The sequence below is a fragment of the Hyaena hyaena genome, unplaced genomic scaffold, assembly GCF_003009895.1.
Source record: "Hyaena hyaena isolate Hyena2069 unplaced genomic scaffold, ASM300989v1 scaffold_621, whole genome shotgun sequence".
NCBI lineage: Eukaryota > Metazoa > Chordata > Mammalia > Carnivora > Hyaenidae > Hyaena > Hyaena hyaena.
Genome location: NW_024081249.1, coordinates 542,450 through 560,980, shown reverse-complemented (window position 1 = coordinate 560,980; position 18,531 = coordinate 542,450). Strand labels below are relative to the sequence as shown.

The 18,531-nt window shown below is 36.1% G+C and overlaps 1 protein-coding gene across 1 annotated transcript in view; it reads left to right on the top strand.

Annotated features, from left to right (window-relative positions):
* FANCM (FA complementation group M) overlaps window positions 1-18,531 on the top strand; it is a 63,500-nt gene that overhangs the window by 3,309 nt on the left and 41,660 nt on the right. Inside the window, exons 3-9 of the mRNA XM_039257425.1 lie at window positions 702-779; window positions 2,110-2,268; window positions 7,678-7,809; window positions 9,472-9,604; window positions 10,724-10,849; window positions 11,351-11,437; window positions 15,287-15,471. Of these exons, the coding sequence (XP_039113356.1) occupies window positions 702-779; window positions 2,110-2,268; window positions 7,678-7,809; window positions 9,472-9,604; window positions 10,724-10,849; window positions 11,351-11,437; window positions 15,287-15,471 (900 nt within the window). The remainder of the gene's footprint in view (window positions 1-701; window positions 780-2,109; window positions 2,269-7,677; window positions 7,810-9,471; window positions 9,605-10,723; window positions 10,850-11,350; window positions 11,438-15,286; window positions 15,472-18,531) is intronic.

Sequence of the window (18,531 nt, the reverse complement as noted above, 5' to 3'; positions counted from 1 at the left end):
TTCCTCAATCTAATGTGGAACTCTGGAGTACTGAGAGCTCTTCCTGCAGTTCAGTTTACTTAGGGGTCCTTTTGCCTATGTTGGGGCCTCCTGTGAAGGGGCGTATGGGAATCTGGTGAAATATCCAATATTAATCATAACAGAAGTGAGTGTTGAATTCATACTGCAAAGTCTAGAGTGATACTTTGGTGCCACTGAGAAAATGTGTTAGAATTTAAAAGGAAAGTTGGGTTTTTAAAGTTTTTTCCTAAAACATTTTTTTCCATTTCAAATCTAATTTCATACTGGTATTTCTTTTTTTCCCTTTTTTATGTTATGACTTATCTTAATCTGGTAAGTGTGCATATGAATATATCTATAAGGCTAAGCTGTGGCCCAAACAACAGGGAATAAACTCCCCTTCTTTCATATGCCCTTGAATTAGCTCTCAGAGTATTTTGATTTGCCTCTCCAGGTTGACATTGTAGCTTTATGTATATAAGAATTGCTAAAGTGTTTTTGATTGATGTACAGTATGAATTTGAATGATTTGCTTTTCAGATAACGTGACTAATAATAGTTCCATCCCTTAGCCCATCAATACCCTGAATAAAGAATAATGATAATGGAACATTGGAACAATATAATACCTTGCTTAACAGAATCACTGTTATTTTTGTATTGGATAGATGAAATTTAAAACTTTTTTTTTTTTTTTTAAGGTTGTAAGAGAACTAGTCAAATACACAATTCACTTTAGAATCTTGGGTCTTAGTGCTACACCAGGTAGTGATATAAAGGTAAGTAAAATGTCTTTCCATTTATTAACATTTGAGAACATAAGAACTTTTGTATAGGACCAGATCAGTTTGCCATTCTAGTATTTATTTTGACATCAAGACTACATTCACGGGTGCCTGGATGGCTCAGTTGGTTAAGCATCCAACTTTGGCTCAGGTCTTGATCTCAGGGTTGGTGAGTTCGAGCCCCACATTGGGCTCTGTGCTGACATTTCAGAGCCTGGAGCTCTGTCTCTGAGCTAGCTGTCAGCACAGAGCCCGACACGGGGCTCGAACCCACGAAGCGTGAGATCATGACCTGAACCGAAGTCGGACGCCTAACCGACTGAGCCACCCAGGCACCCCATGAATTCTTTATCCTAATTTTTTTTGTTGGAGTCTTTAATGTTATTTCAACTTTTTAAAAATATTTATTTATTTATTTTGAAGGGGAAATAGAGAGTTGTGGACACATGAGCACTACCAGGGGAGGGGAAAAGAGGGGGAGGGAGAATCCTGAGCAGGCTCCACGGTGTTCTAGGGCTCGACCTCACTAACCATGAGATCATGACATGAGCTGAAATCAAGATTCGCTTAACTGACCTGCCCCTTTCTTTGAACTCTTGATCACACTGTCAGTACTGGAGTTCATGTTTTTGCTCCTCTTCCCTAATTTTACAATTAATTTTTTGTATAAGTTTTAGGTGAAGATAATTTAGAAGTACAGTATATCCAGAAATATATTTACATCATATATATTGATTTAAATGGAAAATACTCTACTAATTTATCAATAATTGATTTAGTGTAGTATGTACCCTATACCCTCAATCTCTTAACAAGTTAATTTATAAAGTATTTCTAAGATACATTTGTGTCCTTTAAGAGTAACAAGACTCTATTCCCACCCCCCGACAGCACACAAAAATCAATGGAAAAAAGTATTTGACAGGGAACAAGGAAATCTGGGTTGCAGTTCTGGCTCTAAAATTGACTGTTACATAATGTTTTAGTGATTTAGTTTGCTAACCTAAAACTTCTGTTTTCATAAGATATAGATGAGTCTTTATAAGATGTAGATGGAAAGAATATATCATTGCCATTGAAAAGTGCAAAATATGTTTTAGGAACTAGTTGGACGTTTACTAATATTCTTATTTCTTGGATCCTTGGTTGGAAAGGCTGCATAAAAGAATGGTGTTTTGAAGCCATATCCTCCTGTTGTACCTCTATTATAGTTTAAAAAAAGGTTTAAGGATATGAATTCTAATATTTTAAAATTTTACCGCTATTTTTGTTGTAGGTAACCTGAACTTAAAATTTAACATATAATCATACTTGTTTTGTGTAGGCTGTTCAACAGGTTATTACTAACCTACGAATTGGGCAGATAGAACTTCGTTCTGAAGATTCTCCAGATATTTTGCCATACTCTCATGAAAGACGAGTTGAAAAGCTGGTTGTTCCCCTTGGTGAAGAACTTGTAGCCATCCAAAAGGCATATATCCAGGCAAGATATTTTTATCACTATTCAGGGTTTTAGTAAACAAACTGAGAATGTATTTTATTTTGTAGAATCTGCCCATGAGCATATATAGTTATATCATTTTATATCATTAGTATGTTGAAAAATTCTTTGAAATTACAGTTTTTGGTATGAGTACCATGTTTTGTTAGTTGCTATTAGTTAAAGAGGAAATACAAAATGATGGACCATTTCTAAAGCCAATAACAGCCTTGTTTTTTAAAATACACCCGTTAAAACACATACACACACACACGCACACACACAGCAGAACGTAGAAAACCTAAGTGTATAGCTCAGTGAATTTTCACATAGCAAACATACTTATAATTCATGTCCAGATTTAACCAGAAGCTTCTTTATAAGAAAATATATTTTTTCAATATTTTTTCCTGGATCCAATATTTTCTTGCTGCATCCCTTATACAACAATAATTCTCAACTAGAGGCAGTTTTGCCCATCTGGTGACATTTGGCAATGTCTTGACACATTTTTAAGTGTCATAACTAGGAAGGGTAGAGAGTGGAGTTGCTAGTAGAACTCACTATGTAGAGACTAAGAATGCTGCTTAACATTCTGCAATGAACAGGATAGTCCCCCACCACAAAGCATTATCTGGGCCAAATGTCAGTATTGCAGTGACTGAGAAATTGCTCAGACAGTTAGTTATCACTTCCATTGGGAAAAATTTGATGTAACACCTTGTTCATAATTAGTGTCATGCTAAGAGAACATTTTGTCTTCATATCTCCCTTGTTGTGGATTAAAGATGCCTGCAAATTTTTCCCACTCCTCCCATGGAGAGATAAGATGCATTTCCTTTTCCCTCCAATCTAGACTGGCTCTGTGACTCACTTTCACAAACAGAATGTGATAAACCCTAAGTAAGTCACGATGAAACTCAGTTAAGCCATGTTCAGGAGAAAGGAGGAACCAGTAGATAGCTAGAATAGAAGGCGCAAACATATGGCCCCAGTGGAGGTATATTAACACTTAACCTCCAGCTATTTGAGGCTCTGGACATCAAAGAGCAGAGATTAGCTGTCTCTTCAGTGCTGTGAGAGAATTTTTGATTTTTAACATTTTATTTTACAATAGTTTTAAATTTTCAGGAAATATGCACAAATAGTATAGAGATTTCCAGTGTGGAAGCTACTCAGATATCCTGTTTCTTAACATACTATGCCCTCTAATCTTAGCATGCAATGATGGTTCTTGCCTGCTACAGTTATTTCTATTATGTTTGCATAATACTTCATTAAATATGTCTTGTGTCCCAGCCATAGAATCAACCATTTCTCCAAGAAATTCTTGTTCCTTTTATGAGAGAGTGGTATTTTGAAACCATGATCAGTGTGTTAGATGTGCTCATTGTTATTGTGGCGTCTTGACCTGAACACTTAGTGACCTGCTTGAATTCTTTTTTATTTTTTTTTGAAGTTTTATTATTTATTTATTCATTTAATTTGAGTGTGGGAGGAGCAAAGAGAGAATCCCCAGGAGGCTCCTTTCCACCAGCACAGAGCCTGACATGGGGCTCTATCCCATGAATCGTGAGATCGTGACCTGATCCAAAATCAAGAGTTTGATCCTTATCTGACCAAGCCACCCAGGTTCTACTGCTTGAATTCTTACCTGAAGAATTAGAACCATGAGCAAATAAAATGGTTGGTTTCTTTTTATTAAAAGATTTTTTTTTAAGTATTTATTTATTTTGAGAGAAAGTGCACATGCACATGAGCACAAGCTGGGGAGGGGCAGAGAGAAAGGGAGAGAGAATCCCAAGCAGGCTCCACAGTGTCAACACAGAGCTCAGTGTGGGGCTTGAACTCATGAAATGTGAGACCATGATCTGAGCTGAAACTTAAGAATCAGATGCTTTACCAACTGAGCCACCCAGGTGCCCCAGTTGTTTTAATTTATGATGCTTTTAAGTACTTCATTATGCAGAAGTAGATAACCAAAATATTCATCATTTAACCTTTAATTAGTCTTTTTTAAAAAAAATTTTTAACATATATTTATTTTTGAGAGGCAGAGTATGAGCAGGGGAGGGACAGAGAGAGAGGGAGTTACAGAATTCAAAGCAGGCTCCAGACTCTGATCTTTCAGCACAGAGACCGATGCGGGTCTCGAACCCACAAACTGCTGGATCATGACCTGAACTGAAGTTGGCCGCTTAACCAACTGAGCCATCCAGGCGCCCCTAATTAGTCTTTCTTAAAGAAAAGTTCTATAGGAATATAGTTAATGTTTTGTTTTCAAATTATTTACAACAAAATTCTAAGCATTACTAATTTAAGATATGACAAAGTATTTCCAGTAATCATCTTTTTTTCATTTTAACTTTTTAACAAAAATTTAATTTTTTTTTTTTTTACATTTATTTTTGAGAAACAGAGCATGAGTGGGGAAGGCGCAGAGAAAGAGGGAGACAAAGAATCTGAAGCAGGCTCCGGGATCTGAGCTGTCAGCGGGTCACTAACTTGTGAACTACAAGATCATGACCTGAGCTGAAGTTGGCTGCTTAACCAACTGAGCCACCCAGGCACCCCTTTATTTTAACTTTAAAAAAATATATATTTATTTATTTTTGAGGGTGGGGAAGGGCAGAGAAGGAGGGAGACAGAGAATCACAAGCAGAGGATTCGAACTCATAACTGTGAGATCATGAACCAAGCCAAAATCAAGAATCTGATGCTTAACTGGCTGTGCCACCCCAGTGCCCCTCATCCTTTTTAACTAAAAAAAATTATTAAAATTAGTTGGCATAAAGTGTCAGAGTAGTTTCAGGTATACAACATAGTGCTCTGACAAGTTTATGTTATGCTATGCTCACCACAAGTGTAGTTACCATCTCTCACCGTGCAATGTTACTACATCATTGACTGTGTTACTTATGCTGAGCTTTTATTCTTGTGGCTTACTCATTTTATAACTAGAAGTCTGTATGTCTCAGTCCCCTTCACCTATTTGCCCATCCTCCCAAACTCATCCCCTCTGACAACCATCACTTTTTCTCCGTAGCTATAGGTCTGATTCTACTTTTTAAATAATGCTTATTCATTTATTTTGAGAGAGAGTGCTAGCAGGAGAGGGGCGAAGAGAGAGGGAGAGAGAGAATCCCAAGCTACTCTGACAGTGCAGAGCCTGACACATGGCTTGAACTCACCAACTGTGAGATCATGACCTGAGCCAAAATTGAGTCGGATGCTTAACTGACTGAGACACTCAGGTGCCTCAGATTCAGCTTTTTATTTGTTTATTCATTTATGTTTTTTTAGATTCCACATATGAGTTAAACCTTATGGTATATGTCTTTCTCTGTCTCACTCACTTCACTTATCATAAACTCCTCTAGGTCTATCCATGTTGCAAATGGCATGATTTCGTTCTTTTTTTAAAAAATATGTAATATTCCATTGTATGTATATTTGTGTGTGTGTGTGTGTGTGTATACACATATATATATATGCACACACACCACAACTCCCTTATCCATTTGCCTACTGATGGACACTTGGGTTGCTTCCATATCTTGGCTATTGTAAATAGTACTAGAATAAACATAAGGGTACATATATCTTTTAAAATTAGTGTTTTTATTTTCTTTGGGTAAATACATAGTAGTGGAATTATTAGGTCATGTAGTAGTTCTATTTTTAATTTTTTGAGGAACCTCCATACTGCTTTCCATAGTGGCTGTACCAACTTATATTCACAGTAAAAGTGTACAAGGGTTCCTTTTTTTTTTTTTTTTGCATCCTTGCCAACACTTGTTATTTCTTGTTTTGTTGATTTTAGTCATTCTGACATGTGAAAGGTGACATCTCATTGTTGTTTTGATTTGCATTTCCCTGAACATCTTATGGCTGTTGGTCATCGGTATATCTTCTTTGGAAGAATGTCTATTCAGGTCCTTGGCCCATTTTTTAAATTGGATTTTTTTTTGGTGTTAGGTTGTATAAGTTGTTTATATATTTTGGATATTGACCCCTTATTGGAAATATTATTTGCAAAAATATCTTCTCACATTCAGTGGGTTGGTTTTTCATTTTGTTGATCGTTTCCTTTGCAGTGCAGAAGCTTTTTATTTTTTAAATTTATGTGTTTTATTTATTTTTTAAATAAACTCTTTGCCCACATGTGGCTTGAACTGATGACCCCAAATTCAAGAGTTGCATGGTGTACCCAACTGAGCCATCCAGGAGCCCCCCGAAGCTTTTTATTTCATGTAATAATCATTTCCTTTATGATTGGAGCCCCCAGAAGCTTTTTGTTTCATGTAATAATCATTTCCTTTATATTACATTTTGTCATGATTAAAATCATTCCATTTATAATCTAAAAATTACAATTTTTGAAAACATAATACACATTTAATTTTGTCATTTTTAGAGTGCTTCTGTTGGTAGTATGATCAGCAAAACTGGAAGGGAGGAAAAACAAAACTCTACTAAGTTAGCCCTATTTTAGGAAATATGAATTAGGCAAAAGTTTAGACTGTTAATTAAATATTGCTGTAGTAAGTCTTCATCTGGAGGTCTCTGTTTTGCTTCACTCTGCCATCAAACTCATTTCCTCCATCAGGACCTTTCGAATGTTATTTCCTCTGGCTGGTATGCTCTATCCTCAAAACCTGTCATCATTCAGATGTCAGTTCCAATAGTACCTCTTCAGAGAGACTCTTTGTTTACCTTTCCCTCAAAAACTCTACAGTATTATTGTGTTTTAGGTTCTTAAGTACATTTATGTCTTTGTTTACTCTTTATTCTTTGGTTCTCTTCATCGAATATAAACTTTTATGAAAGTAGTGATATTGTTTGTCTCCGCTACAAATTTTCAAGCGTTAGAACAATGCTTGATGTATACTAGGTGCTTAATAAATATTTCTTGAATGAATGAATCAACAAATCACATTGAATGTATTCAAGACCCTTTGATTTAGTCAGCAATACTACAAATATTTACCTGTATGCCTGACTTTGTTCTTCATATTGAGATGCAACAGTGAGATATCAAAAGCCCTCCATTAATTGTGCGTAGATTATAGTGTGTGTGGGTTGGGGAAGTAGAAGACTTAAGAAATACACAGATAAACACATATGTCTTGTTTTTTATAAATTTTTTTTTTAATGTTTATTTTTGAGAGAGAGAGAGAAAGAGAGAGTGTAAACAGGGGAGGGGAGAGAGGGGCAGAGAGAGGGAGACACAGAATCCAAAGCAAGCTCCAGGCTCTGAGCTGTCAGCACAGAGCCTGACGTGGGGCTTAAACCCACCAGTAAGCTTGTGACCTGAGCCAAAGTCGGATGCTTAACCAAATGAGCCACCCAGGTGCCTCTTGAAAAAGGACTTTAAGTTAAGCTTAAACTAAATTTCATTGAAATTTGCAGGTTTTGGAAGCATTTGCCAGTTCTTTGATTCAGAGGAATGTTTTGATGAGAAGGGATATCCCTAATCTAACAAAATACCAGATAATTTTGGCAAGAGATCAATTTAGGAAAAACCCATCTCCAAATATTGTGGTAGGTATTTTTAAATGAATTTTGAAGAGATTAAGTTTTAGTGTTAAGATAAAATGTAAATATTGATTATTTTCTTGGTATATATTAGCTCATCAAGAATTCAGATATGATTTCTGTAGTTCATAAGAGCATGAAAAAAATCTAGCAAGAATGCACCTTAATGCTTTGAGTTAATTTTATCTTCTAACTTTTAATAAAGACTTGGTATTTTAGTTCATTTCTGTGTTGCGAAACCAGTGCTATGAGAGGATAGATTCTAACTAACTTGTAGACCTAGAGCATTTAGTCTTAACTCTTGCTACCAGAGGTTGGAGGAAGTATCATAGTAAGTTTCTTATTTCTAATCTTCTTAGGGAAAAAACAGATGGATAGGAACATACTCATCAAGCTAGGTCCAAAGTTAGAAGAGATCCTCACAAGAACAAAAAGGCACTTAGTCTTTCTTTGAACTGAAAGGGAATGCATGTGCAAAAGAAAAGAGGCAATTGAATGAAGGTATGAAGGAGTCAGTGAAGTAGCCAATGTGGCTGAGGTAAAAGATTGAGGAAGTCAGATATGATAGTCTAGATTATGTGCACGTGAGAGTAGCTTTAAATTTTACACCAAGAAATGTTGATTTTATCTCATAGTATCTGGGGAACCATTAAGGGAAACTTTTCTGTAAAATTACATTATATTATACTAAACTTTAATAGGATGTGTTTAAATTTCTGCTAGGTGTTAAAGGTTCATTGAAATTTTAAGTAGTAAATTTAAACCTGTTGAACTTGGATCTTGATGAGAGTTTATATTTTGTAGAGAGGTGGTTTTACCCTTTCAGGTAATTGGGGTGCCATTTTAGAGCATTTATCACTACCCTGCAAACATGTAAAATGGGTATTACTGATATTAAATGCTACTAGGAATGTAAGGCCCAGAATAATAGTCATTATCTTAAATGAAGGAAAATAATAGAAATAATTTTTCATTGGTCTCTCTTAAAAATTAACCTATCACATAGTTATACCTGCTGTATGCTCTCATTAAAAGAATATGTGTTTTACTTTTCCTAGTGATTAAAAGCACAAGGGCCCTGAACCAGAGTTTTTTGGGTTCAAATACTAGCTCTATAGTTTCCTTATCTATAAGATGGACATAACCATAGTACATACATCCCGGGTGTTGAGATTAAATGAGTTTGTGTAAGTGATGTGCTTAGAACAGTGTCTTGTGCTAGGACAGTGTCACCGGTTACTATGGTATATATGCATGGTATTAAATGTTACTGTTAAACTGATTAATTTCTGTTCTTGTGCCAGTACCATTTGTGAGGATAGGCCAATATGTGACTTGTTTTCCATTATATCTCAAATATCTATCTCCTGCTTGATATGTTAAATAGTTTTGAAATAACAAATGAATGTATGTACTGCTAATAATTTACCTATAACGAGAAACAGTATATGATAAATATTTCACTTATTCTCTTTAAACTATAAGTTTTGTATTGAATTAAAAAAAATGAAGGGACAGATTTTATATGGAAAATATACTGGCACCTTTCCAAAGCAAGGTCCTATGACATTCTATAGGTAGACTTTTAATAGAGCAATAAATTCTACACAGAGCATTTATCTTTATTTCTTTCTCTCATTAAATTTGGTCTGTGCTTGTTTTTTCTAGGGAATACAACAAGGCATTATTGAGGGAGAGTTTGCTATTTGTATTAGTTTATATCATGGATATGAATTATTGCAGCAAATGGGAATGAGATCATTATATTGCTTTCTTTGTGGAATTATGGATGGAACTAAAGGTAAATTATATTATTTAAAGGAATAATGACATGTTATTAATTTGGTTAAAGATATATTGAACATTTGGATTACTTAAAAATGCTTTATTTTAGGGGTACCTGGTGGCTCAGTTGGTGGAGCATCTGACTTTAGCTTAGGTCATTATCTCACATCTCGTGAGTTCGAGCCCCATGTTGGACTCTGCACTGACAGCCTGGAGCCTGTTTGGGATTCTGTGTCTCCCTTTCTCTCTGCCCCTCCCTCTTCTCAGGCTCCGTCTCTCTCAAAAATAAAGTTTAAAAAAAATTTTTTTTAATGTTTTATTATATTTATTTTAAATGTTTATTTGTTTGAGAGATGGGGAGTGTGAGCAGGGGAGGGACAGAGGAGAGAGAGAGAGAGAGACAGAGACAGAGACTCCCAAACAGGCTCCATGCTCAGTGCAGAGCCCAGCATGGGGTCAGTCTCACAAACTCTGAGGTCATGACCTGAGCTGAAGTCAAGAGTTGGATGCTCAACTAACTGAGCCATTCAGGTGCCCCCAAAATGTTTTATTTTAAAAAGCAGTAAAATAAAGGGTGCCTGACTCAGTTACTAGAACATGCAACTCTTGATCTTGGGGTCACGAATTCATACCCTACTTTGGGCATAGAGTTTACTTAAAAAAAAAAAAAAAACCCAAAAAGTAATGTATAGTTATGTAACAAATGACTATGTTTTTTTGTTTTTGATAAATTGGTGGTATAAAGCAAGTCATTTAATACATATGTGAATGTGGAACTGAAAACAGTTGCTGATTTTTAGGTTTAAATTAGAAAAATTTGTATTCATTGCTAAAGTTTAATTCTTTTATTTTTTATTATTTTTAAAGCTGTATATATTTATTTTTAGGGAGAGAAGGGGTGGGAAGAGACAGAGAGAGAGGGAGAGAGAATCCTAAGCAGGCTCTGTACCTTGAACACGGAGCCTGATGCAGGGCTTGAACTCATGAACCATAAGATTATGACTGAAATCAAGAGTTTGATGCTCAACTGACTGAGCCACACAGGCGCCTCTACTTTCTTTTTAATGAGTAACAAATTTGATTAATTTTGCTATTACATTTATTAATTTGGAAAATCTTTTTTAAATTTCTGAAGGAATGACTCGGGCAAAAAATGAACTTAGCCGAAATGAAGACTTCATGAAACTCTATAATCATCTAGAGTGCATGTTTGCATATACACGTGGTACTTCAACAAGTGGCTTTTCTACTATCCAAAAAGGTCTGGTTTTTCTTTTAAAACTTTATATTATTTCTCTTTATCAGATTAATTTTGAAATTTGGCTTCGTTGATCCACATGTCTAACTATAGTCACTTTTATTTCTGTAGCAACAGCTCTATTAAATACTTAAAGGTTTTATTTTTTAAGTTAGGACAAATACATATTCAAGTTTATAAACTTTAAATATATAATAGAAGCTAGTAGTTGTTTCTCATGGTGAAAATTCTCAGAAGTACCAAAAACTGATTGAATGCTTAACTGAAAACAGATTTTTCCTATATACTTTGTTGCTGCTTTCATCTGGATTCTATTTCAGAATGAAATTATAATAAAAATTCAAAGTGTATTTTATAGTAGGGCTTATGTACTACCCATATACTACTTAGTATTTAAATGAATAGAAAAAAAGTAAGTTTTAAAAAATACATTTTGAAAAGCATAATTAAATACATTAATTGATATAGAAAATACAGAATAATTTTTTGGTTTTTGTTTTGCAGGAGATAAAGATAAAAATTTTGTTTATAGTCATCCAAAGTTAAAGAAATTAGAAGAAGTTGTAGTTGAACATTTCAAGTCATGGAATAGTAAGTCATGTTTAGTAGCTTTAATGAAAGACAAAGTTCCTGAAAGAGCGAAAACTGACTCATTAGTTTGTGCTCAGATTTTATGGAGAAGATGGGCTTTTAATTACCCTGGATAATGATGTAAAAAAAAAAAGAAAGCAAGCTTTGAGAAATTTTTGGAGGGTGGGAATGCTAAGAATAAGGTATTATATGAAAAAGAAAAGTCATTCTGGGGCAATAGAAGGCAAGCAGACAGTAAAACAATATATAATAATGGGGAGAAATAAGGAGGACTTCATGAAAGGTAAGGAGGTAAGGAGATAGTCATGGAGGAGTGCTGTTTTATATAGAGTGTTAGAAAAAACCTATCTGTAAGGTAATGTTTGAGCTGATGGAGGTGAAGGAGTAAGTTGTAGATTTCTGGGTGATGATCATATTAGGCAGAGAGAACAGCAAATTCAAAGTCCCTGAGGCAATAGGGTGTTTGGCGTGATTAAGGATCAGTAAACAAACCTGTGTGCTAGAGTACTGTAAGAGTGGTGTAGGTGAGGTACCTGGGTGGCTCAGGTGGTTAAGCATCTGTCTTTAGCTCGGATCATGATCTTACGGTTGGTGAGTTTCAAGCCCTGCATTTTGCTATCAATGCAGAGCCTGCTTCAGGTCCTCTGTCCCCCTGCTCTCTCTGCCCCTCCACTGTTTATGCTTTTTCTCACTCTCTCAAATAAACATTAAAAAAAAAAAAAAAAAAAGTGGTATAGGCAAAGAGTGGAGAAGTAGCTAGAGACCAGATCATATATAGCTTATAGGCCAAGTCAAGGCTTTTTTATTCTACAAATGCTTGTGCTTTGTGAAACTGTTAGAGGGACATTTTGAGCAGTAGAGTGATGTGATCTGACTTACATTTTATTTATTTATTAAATTTTTAAAAGCAATTCTTTTTAATGTTTATTTATTTTGAGAGAGAGGACACAAGTGTGAGAGGGGCAGAGAGAGGGAGACAGAGGTTTCATAGTGGGCTCCACACTGACAGCAGAGAACCCATTGTGGGGCTTGAACTCATGAACTTGAGATCATGACCTGAGCGGAAGTCTGACACTTAATCTGACTGAGACATGCAGGTGCCCCTAATTTTATTTTTAATGTTTATGTATTAGAGAGAGTGAGAGAGCATGAGTTGGATAGGGGCAGAGAGAGGAAGACACAGAATCTGAAGCAGGGTCCAGGCTTTGAGCTGTCAGCACAGAGCCCGATGCAAAGCTCATGAACTGCGAGATCATGACTTGAGCCAAAGTCATATGCTTAACCAACTGAGCCACCCAGGTGCTCCTGACTTAGATTTTTAAAAGATCACTGTGGTAGCTTTTGCAGAGTGTAAACATTAGCTTCTTAGAAGAGTATTGTCATGTGTAAGAAAATGACAGATGATGGTGGCTGGTACCAAGATGGTAGTAGTGGAGATACTGAGTGGTTATAGATTCTAGATATACTTTGAATTTGGAGTCAACAGTATTTGCTGATAGATTGGACATAGGATATGCGGAAAAAATAATCCTATGAGTGTGTGTGTGTATGTGTATGTGAGTAATTATATGAACAAAGGAAAATTAGGAATAGCATACAGAAGAAATGCTTTTGAGATATGTAGGTAGATATATATATTTTTAATCAAAAACATTTTTTTAATGTTTTTATTTATTTCTGAGAGAGAGACAGCATGAGCAGGGGAGGGTCAGAGAGAGAGGGAGATACAGAATCTGAAGCAGACTCCAGGATCTGAGCTAGCTGTCAGCACAGAGCCCGATATGGGGCTCAAACCCACGAACTATGAGATCATGACCTAGCCGAAGTCGGACGCCACCCAGGCGCCCCTGTGGGTAGAGATATTTAAGTACTGACTAAGTGAATCGGGATCTTAGAAGAATGGTCTGGGCTATTTTTATCTCTGCATATATATGAATAAATTTTGGAGTCATTAGCATAAAGGTTATTTAAAGTTTCAGGAATGGTTATGATCATATTGCCAAGAATACTGTTTAGAGACAAGAGAAGGCCTGGAATGTAGTCCTGAAGAATACCAACTTTTAAAGTTGGAGGGGGTATCTGGCTGGCTCAGTTGGTGGATCATGTGACTCTTGATTGTGGGGTTGTGAGTTTGAGCCTTATGTTGGGCGTAGGGATTCCTTAAAGATAAAATCTTAAAAAGAAATTAGAACAAAAAACTACCACAAAGAAGGTTAAGAGAGAAACTGAACAAGTGAGTGGCAGAGAAGCTGAGGGAAGAGACTATTTCAGTGAAAAGTAGTGGACTGTGTTAAGTGCTGCTGAGAGGTATGGTAAAATGAACTAAAAAGTGACCATTGGGAGCACCTGGGTGGCTCAGTCAGTTAAGTGTCTGTTCAGGTGATGATCTTGCAGTTTGTGAGTTCGAGCCCCACATTGGGCTCTGTGCTGACAGCTCAGAGCCTGGAGCCTGCTTCAGACTCTGTGTCCCCCTCTCTTTCTGCCCCTCCCCTGCTTGCACTCTGTTTCTCTCTCTCAAAATAAATAAACATAATTTTTTTTTAAAAAGTGGCCATTGAATTTGGCAATATGGAAGTTATTGATGGATGACTTTCATAGAGCGTCTTCAGTGGAATGTAGAAGTTGGTAGCAGTTGATTAGGAGTTGGTCAGATGTAGAAGCTTGATGCTATGGTAATTCAAAGTAGGTTTATCTAGAATAATTTTCTTTGCAACAGCTGTTGCTTTTTCCTTAGGTATTGTGAATTAACTTTATATGTATTAAATCATTTAATTCTTAGAGTTGTTATGAACACTAAATGAGTTAATATATAGAATGCTTAGTGTATGGCACACACATAAAGATTGAACATAAATCATAGGAAAGAAAAGGATTATCAAAGTCCTAAGCAAGCTTAAAAGTAAATAACAATAAAAAATCCTTGTACAACGTTCAATTATTAACCAGTTGCTTTGTCCAAGTCTGTGTACTTTATATTCTATTCATTTTAGATATGAAGAAATTAAAGCTTAAAAGGATTAACTGTCATGGTGACACATAACCCAGAGAGTTAAGTGGCCCGCCCTCAAAGATTACATAATTATTCCATGTATTCTACCACCTCCCAAGCAGAGATACTGGGATCAGCTTTGTGATTTACTATAGGGTGTATTCTATAGTTAACCTCGGAGAATTTTAAACATTTTTTTTTTTTTACCATTTACTTATTTTAGAGGGAGAGAGAGCACAAGCAGAGGAAGGGCAGAGAGAGAGAGAGGGACAGAGGATCCAAATCGGCCTCTGTGCTGATAGCAGAGAGCCTGATGCAGGGCTTGAACTTACAAACTGATGAGATCCTGACCTGAGCCGAAGTCAGACATTTAACCTACTGAGCCACCCCGGTGCCCCTAACCCTGGAGAATTTAAACGTATCTTAGATTCAGGGACAAAATGCTATGGACTGGATTAAGAAAGTGCCTTTAGTGAAAAAAAGAAAAAAATATTTATGAAATCATTGGGAACTCTATAATTTTGTGATCTGACTTAGAAAGTAAAGGTGAGTAACAGGCATCATGCCTGAATTGAAGGACTGGTTAAAAGTGATTCAGGTAATTTATATTTTGATTTATTTAGGATTTTTATTTGGTCTGTTTAGGATTATTATGACAGCCAATGAGGGATTGGGATCCAAGAATATTAAAATTACTAGAGACGGTAGGAGGAAACCAGCAAAAGTTTAAGATGTTTTAAATTACTGTCTTGTAAGAATTATTATTCATTAGTATATAATTTCAGGGTTGTCTTTTGAAATGCTTCTTGTATATTGGTGTTAAAAAAAAGTTGTAATGAAAGTATTTTTTTGTTATGTAGCTCAAAACATCTCTGAAAAGAAATGTGGTGAGACCAGAGTTATGATCTTCTCTTCATTTCGAGATAGTGTTCAAGAAATTGCAGAAATGCTTTTACAGCATCAGCCCGTTATTAGAGTGATGACTTTTGTTGGCCATGCCTCAGGGAAAAGTATGAAAGGGTTTACCCAGAAGGAGCAACTGGAGGTAATTACTTTTGGAGATGAATATTAAAATAATATTGATTAGCTTGTACATATGCCTCTTTTGTTTTAACTTATTTGTCAATTAGCTACTTTTTTTTTTAAGTTTATTTATTTTGAGAGAGAGACAGAGAGAGGGAGTGCACATGAGATGGGGAGAGGCAGAGAGAGAGAGGGAGAGGGAGAGAGTCCATGCTATCAGTGCAGAACCCGGCATAGAGCTCCATCCCTTGAACTGTGAGATCATGACCTGAACCGAAATCAAGAGTTCGACACTCAACCAACTGAACCACCCAGGGGCCCCTCAATCAGCTACTTCTTAAAGATAATTTTATAGTAAACATGTAAATAAACCTAGGCATATTTTGAAAGATCAAAAAAGTGTTTTTTGTGGTTATGAGACTTTACTCAAGCAGGGTAATGTATTGTGGTTAAGCAGAAAGGCTCTGAAATCATATTACCTCAGTTGGAATCCTGGCCCTACCACTTACAGGTCCCGTGACTTGTGCTGCAATTTTCCTTATCTGTAAACATAGTTCATAGAGTTGTTGTAAGCATTAAATTATTTTAAGCATTATTTTAAGTCACTTTAGTTACAAATTCTGAACAGTGAGCTTATTTCTTTTTTCTATTATTTAAAATTTTTTTTTTCTTAGATTTTATTTTTAAGAAATTCCTACACCCAGTGTGGGCCTCAGACTCACAGCCCTGAGATCACAGCCCTGAGACGATACTTTTAAAATAAGATACACATTGTGAACAAATAGCTTATTTCTTTTTTCTATTATTTAAAAATCTTTTTTTCTTAGATTTTATTTTTAAGAAATTCCTATACCCAGTGTGGGCCTCAGACTCACAGCCCTGAGATCACAGCCCTGAGACGATACTTTTAAAATAAGATTTTTAAATAATAGGGCACCTGGCTGGTTCAGGAGTCACACATTCCACTGACTGAGCCAGCCAAGCACCCCAAGATAGATTTTTTTAAAATTAAAATTTTCTTTCTTTTAATTTTTTTTTTTTTTTTAAATTTCTGAGAGAGAGAGGGAGAGAGAGAGAGAGAGCATGAGCAGGGGAGGGTCAGAGAGACAGGGAGATACAGAATCTGAAACAGGCTCCAGGCTCTGAGCTGGCAGTCAGCACAGAGCCCGACGCAGGGCTCGAACCCACAAACTGTGAGATCATGACCTGATCCAAAGTCAGATGCTTAACCAACTGAGCCACCCAGGTGCCCCTAATGTTCATTATTTTTGAGAGAGAGAGGGAGAGAGAGCACACACACATGTGCAAGTGAGGAGGGATCAGAGAGTGAGAGGGAGACACAGAATTGGAAGCTGCTCCAGGCTCTGAGCTGTCAGCAATGAGCCCAGCGCAGGCCTCAAACTCACAGACTGCGAGATCATGACCTGAGCTGAAGTTGACCATTTAACTGACTGAGCCACCCAGGTGCTCCAATTTTTATTTATTTCTTAAATAATCTCTACACCCAACATGGACTCAAACTCACAACCCTGAGATCAAATGTCACATGTTCACAGACTGAACCAGCCAGGTGCCCTATTATTTAAAAATCTTAATTTAAAAATATGGTCAGAGGAAAACATTTGGGCTCTGAATAAGAGGTCATAAGTTTTCTAAGTGCTATGTATGTGTTTTTGGGACATTTTAGACTATTGGTTTTTATAAACTGTATACAGGTTTTTGCAGATTAGCTATAGGTCTACATTTGAGTAGTCATTGACAATTAGGTGTGTCTTTAATGTCTAATTAATTTTGACAGATCTTTTCTTGAATTTGTAAACATTAGTTAGAAGAGAAATACTATACTTTAAATACCTTTTATACTAGTCCTTACTGCACTCAGCAGAGTCTATTTAAGCTGACTGGATCTGTGGGGATAGTCTAAGAGATTTTCCTGAGTCTGAAAGAGAATAACTTTACCTTTCTCAAGTCTGATTATATGTATTTTAAAAGGTTCAGATATCTAGCAAGTTATTATTTCTACTCTTAACATTGAGTATGTTGTGGTATATTCCCTGTAAACTTACATTGTTGAGGGTTTTTATCATGAATGGACGTTGTACTTTGTCAGATGTCTTTTCTGCATCTGTTGAAAAGATCATATGGTTCTTATCCTTTCTTTTATTTTTTATTTTTTTATTTATTTATTTTTTAAAGTTTTATTTATTTCTAGGAGAGAGAGAGAGACAGAGAGACAGAGAGACACAGCGTGAGCAGGGGAGGGTCAGAGAGAGAGGGAGTCATAGACTCTGAAACAGGCTTCAGGCTCCGAGCTGGCAGTCAGCACAGAGCCCGACGCGGGGCTCGAACCCACGAACCACGAGATCATGACCTAAGCGAAAGTCGGACGCTTAACTGACTAAGCCACCGAGGCGCCCCTATCCTTTCTTTTATTAATGTGCTTTATTATGACGATTGATTTGTGAATGTTGAATCACTCTTGGAGCCCAGGAGTAAATCCCACGTGATGATTCTTTTAATGCATTTTTGATTTGGTTTGCTGATATTTTGTTGAGATATTTTGCATCCATATTCATCAAGGATATTGGCCTGTAGTTCTCTTTTTTAGTGGAATCTTTATCTGGTTTTGGTGTCAGGGTAATGCTGGCCTCATAGAATGAATTTGGAAGTTTTCTTTCTTTTTTTTTGGAATACTTTGAGAAGAATAGGTATTAACTCTTCTTTAAATGTTTGGTAGAATTTGTCTGTGAAGCCATCTGGCCCTGGAGTTTTCTATCTTGGGAGATTTTTGATTACTGATACAATTTCTTTGCTAGCTATCAGTCTGTTCAAGTTTTCTATGTCTTCTTGTTTCCACTTTGGTAGTTAATATGTTTCTAGGAATTTATCCATTTCTTCCAGGTTATCCAAATTGTTCACATATAGTTTTTCATAGTTTTCTCTTATAATTGTACTTTTGTAATGTTAGTTGTTATTTCTCCTCTCTGATGTGCAATTTTTAAAATTTGGGTCCTTTTCTCTTTCCTTTCTGATAAATCTGGCTAGAGTTTTATCAACTCTATTGATTTTTTCAAAGATATCA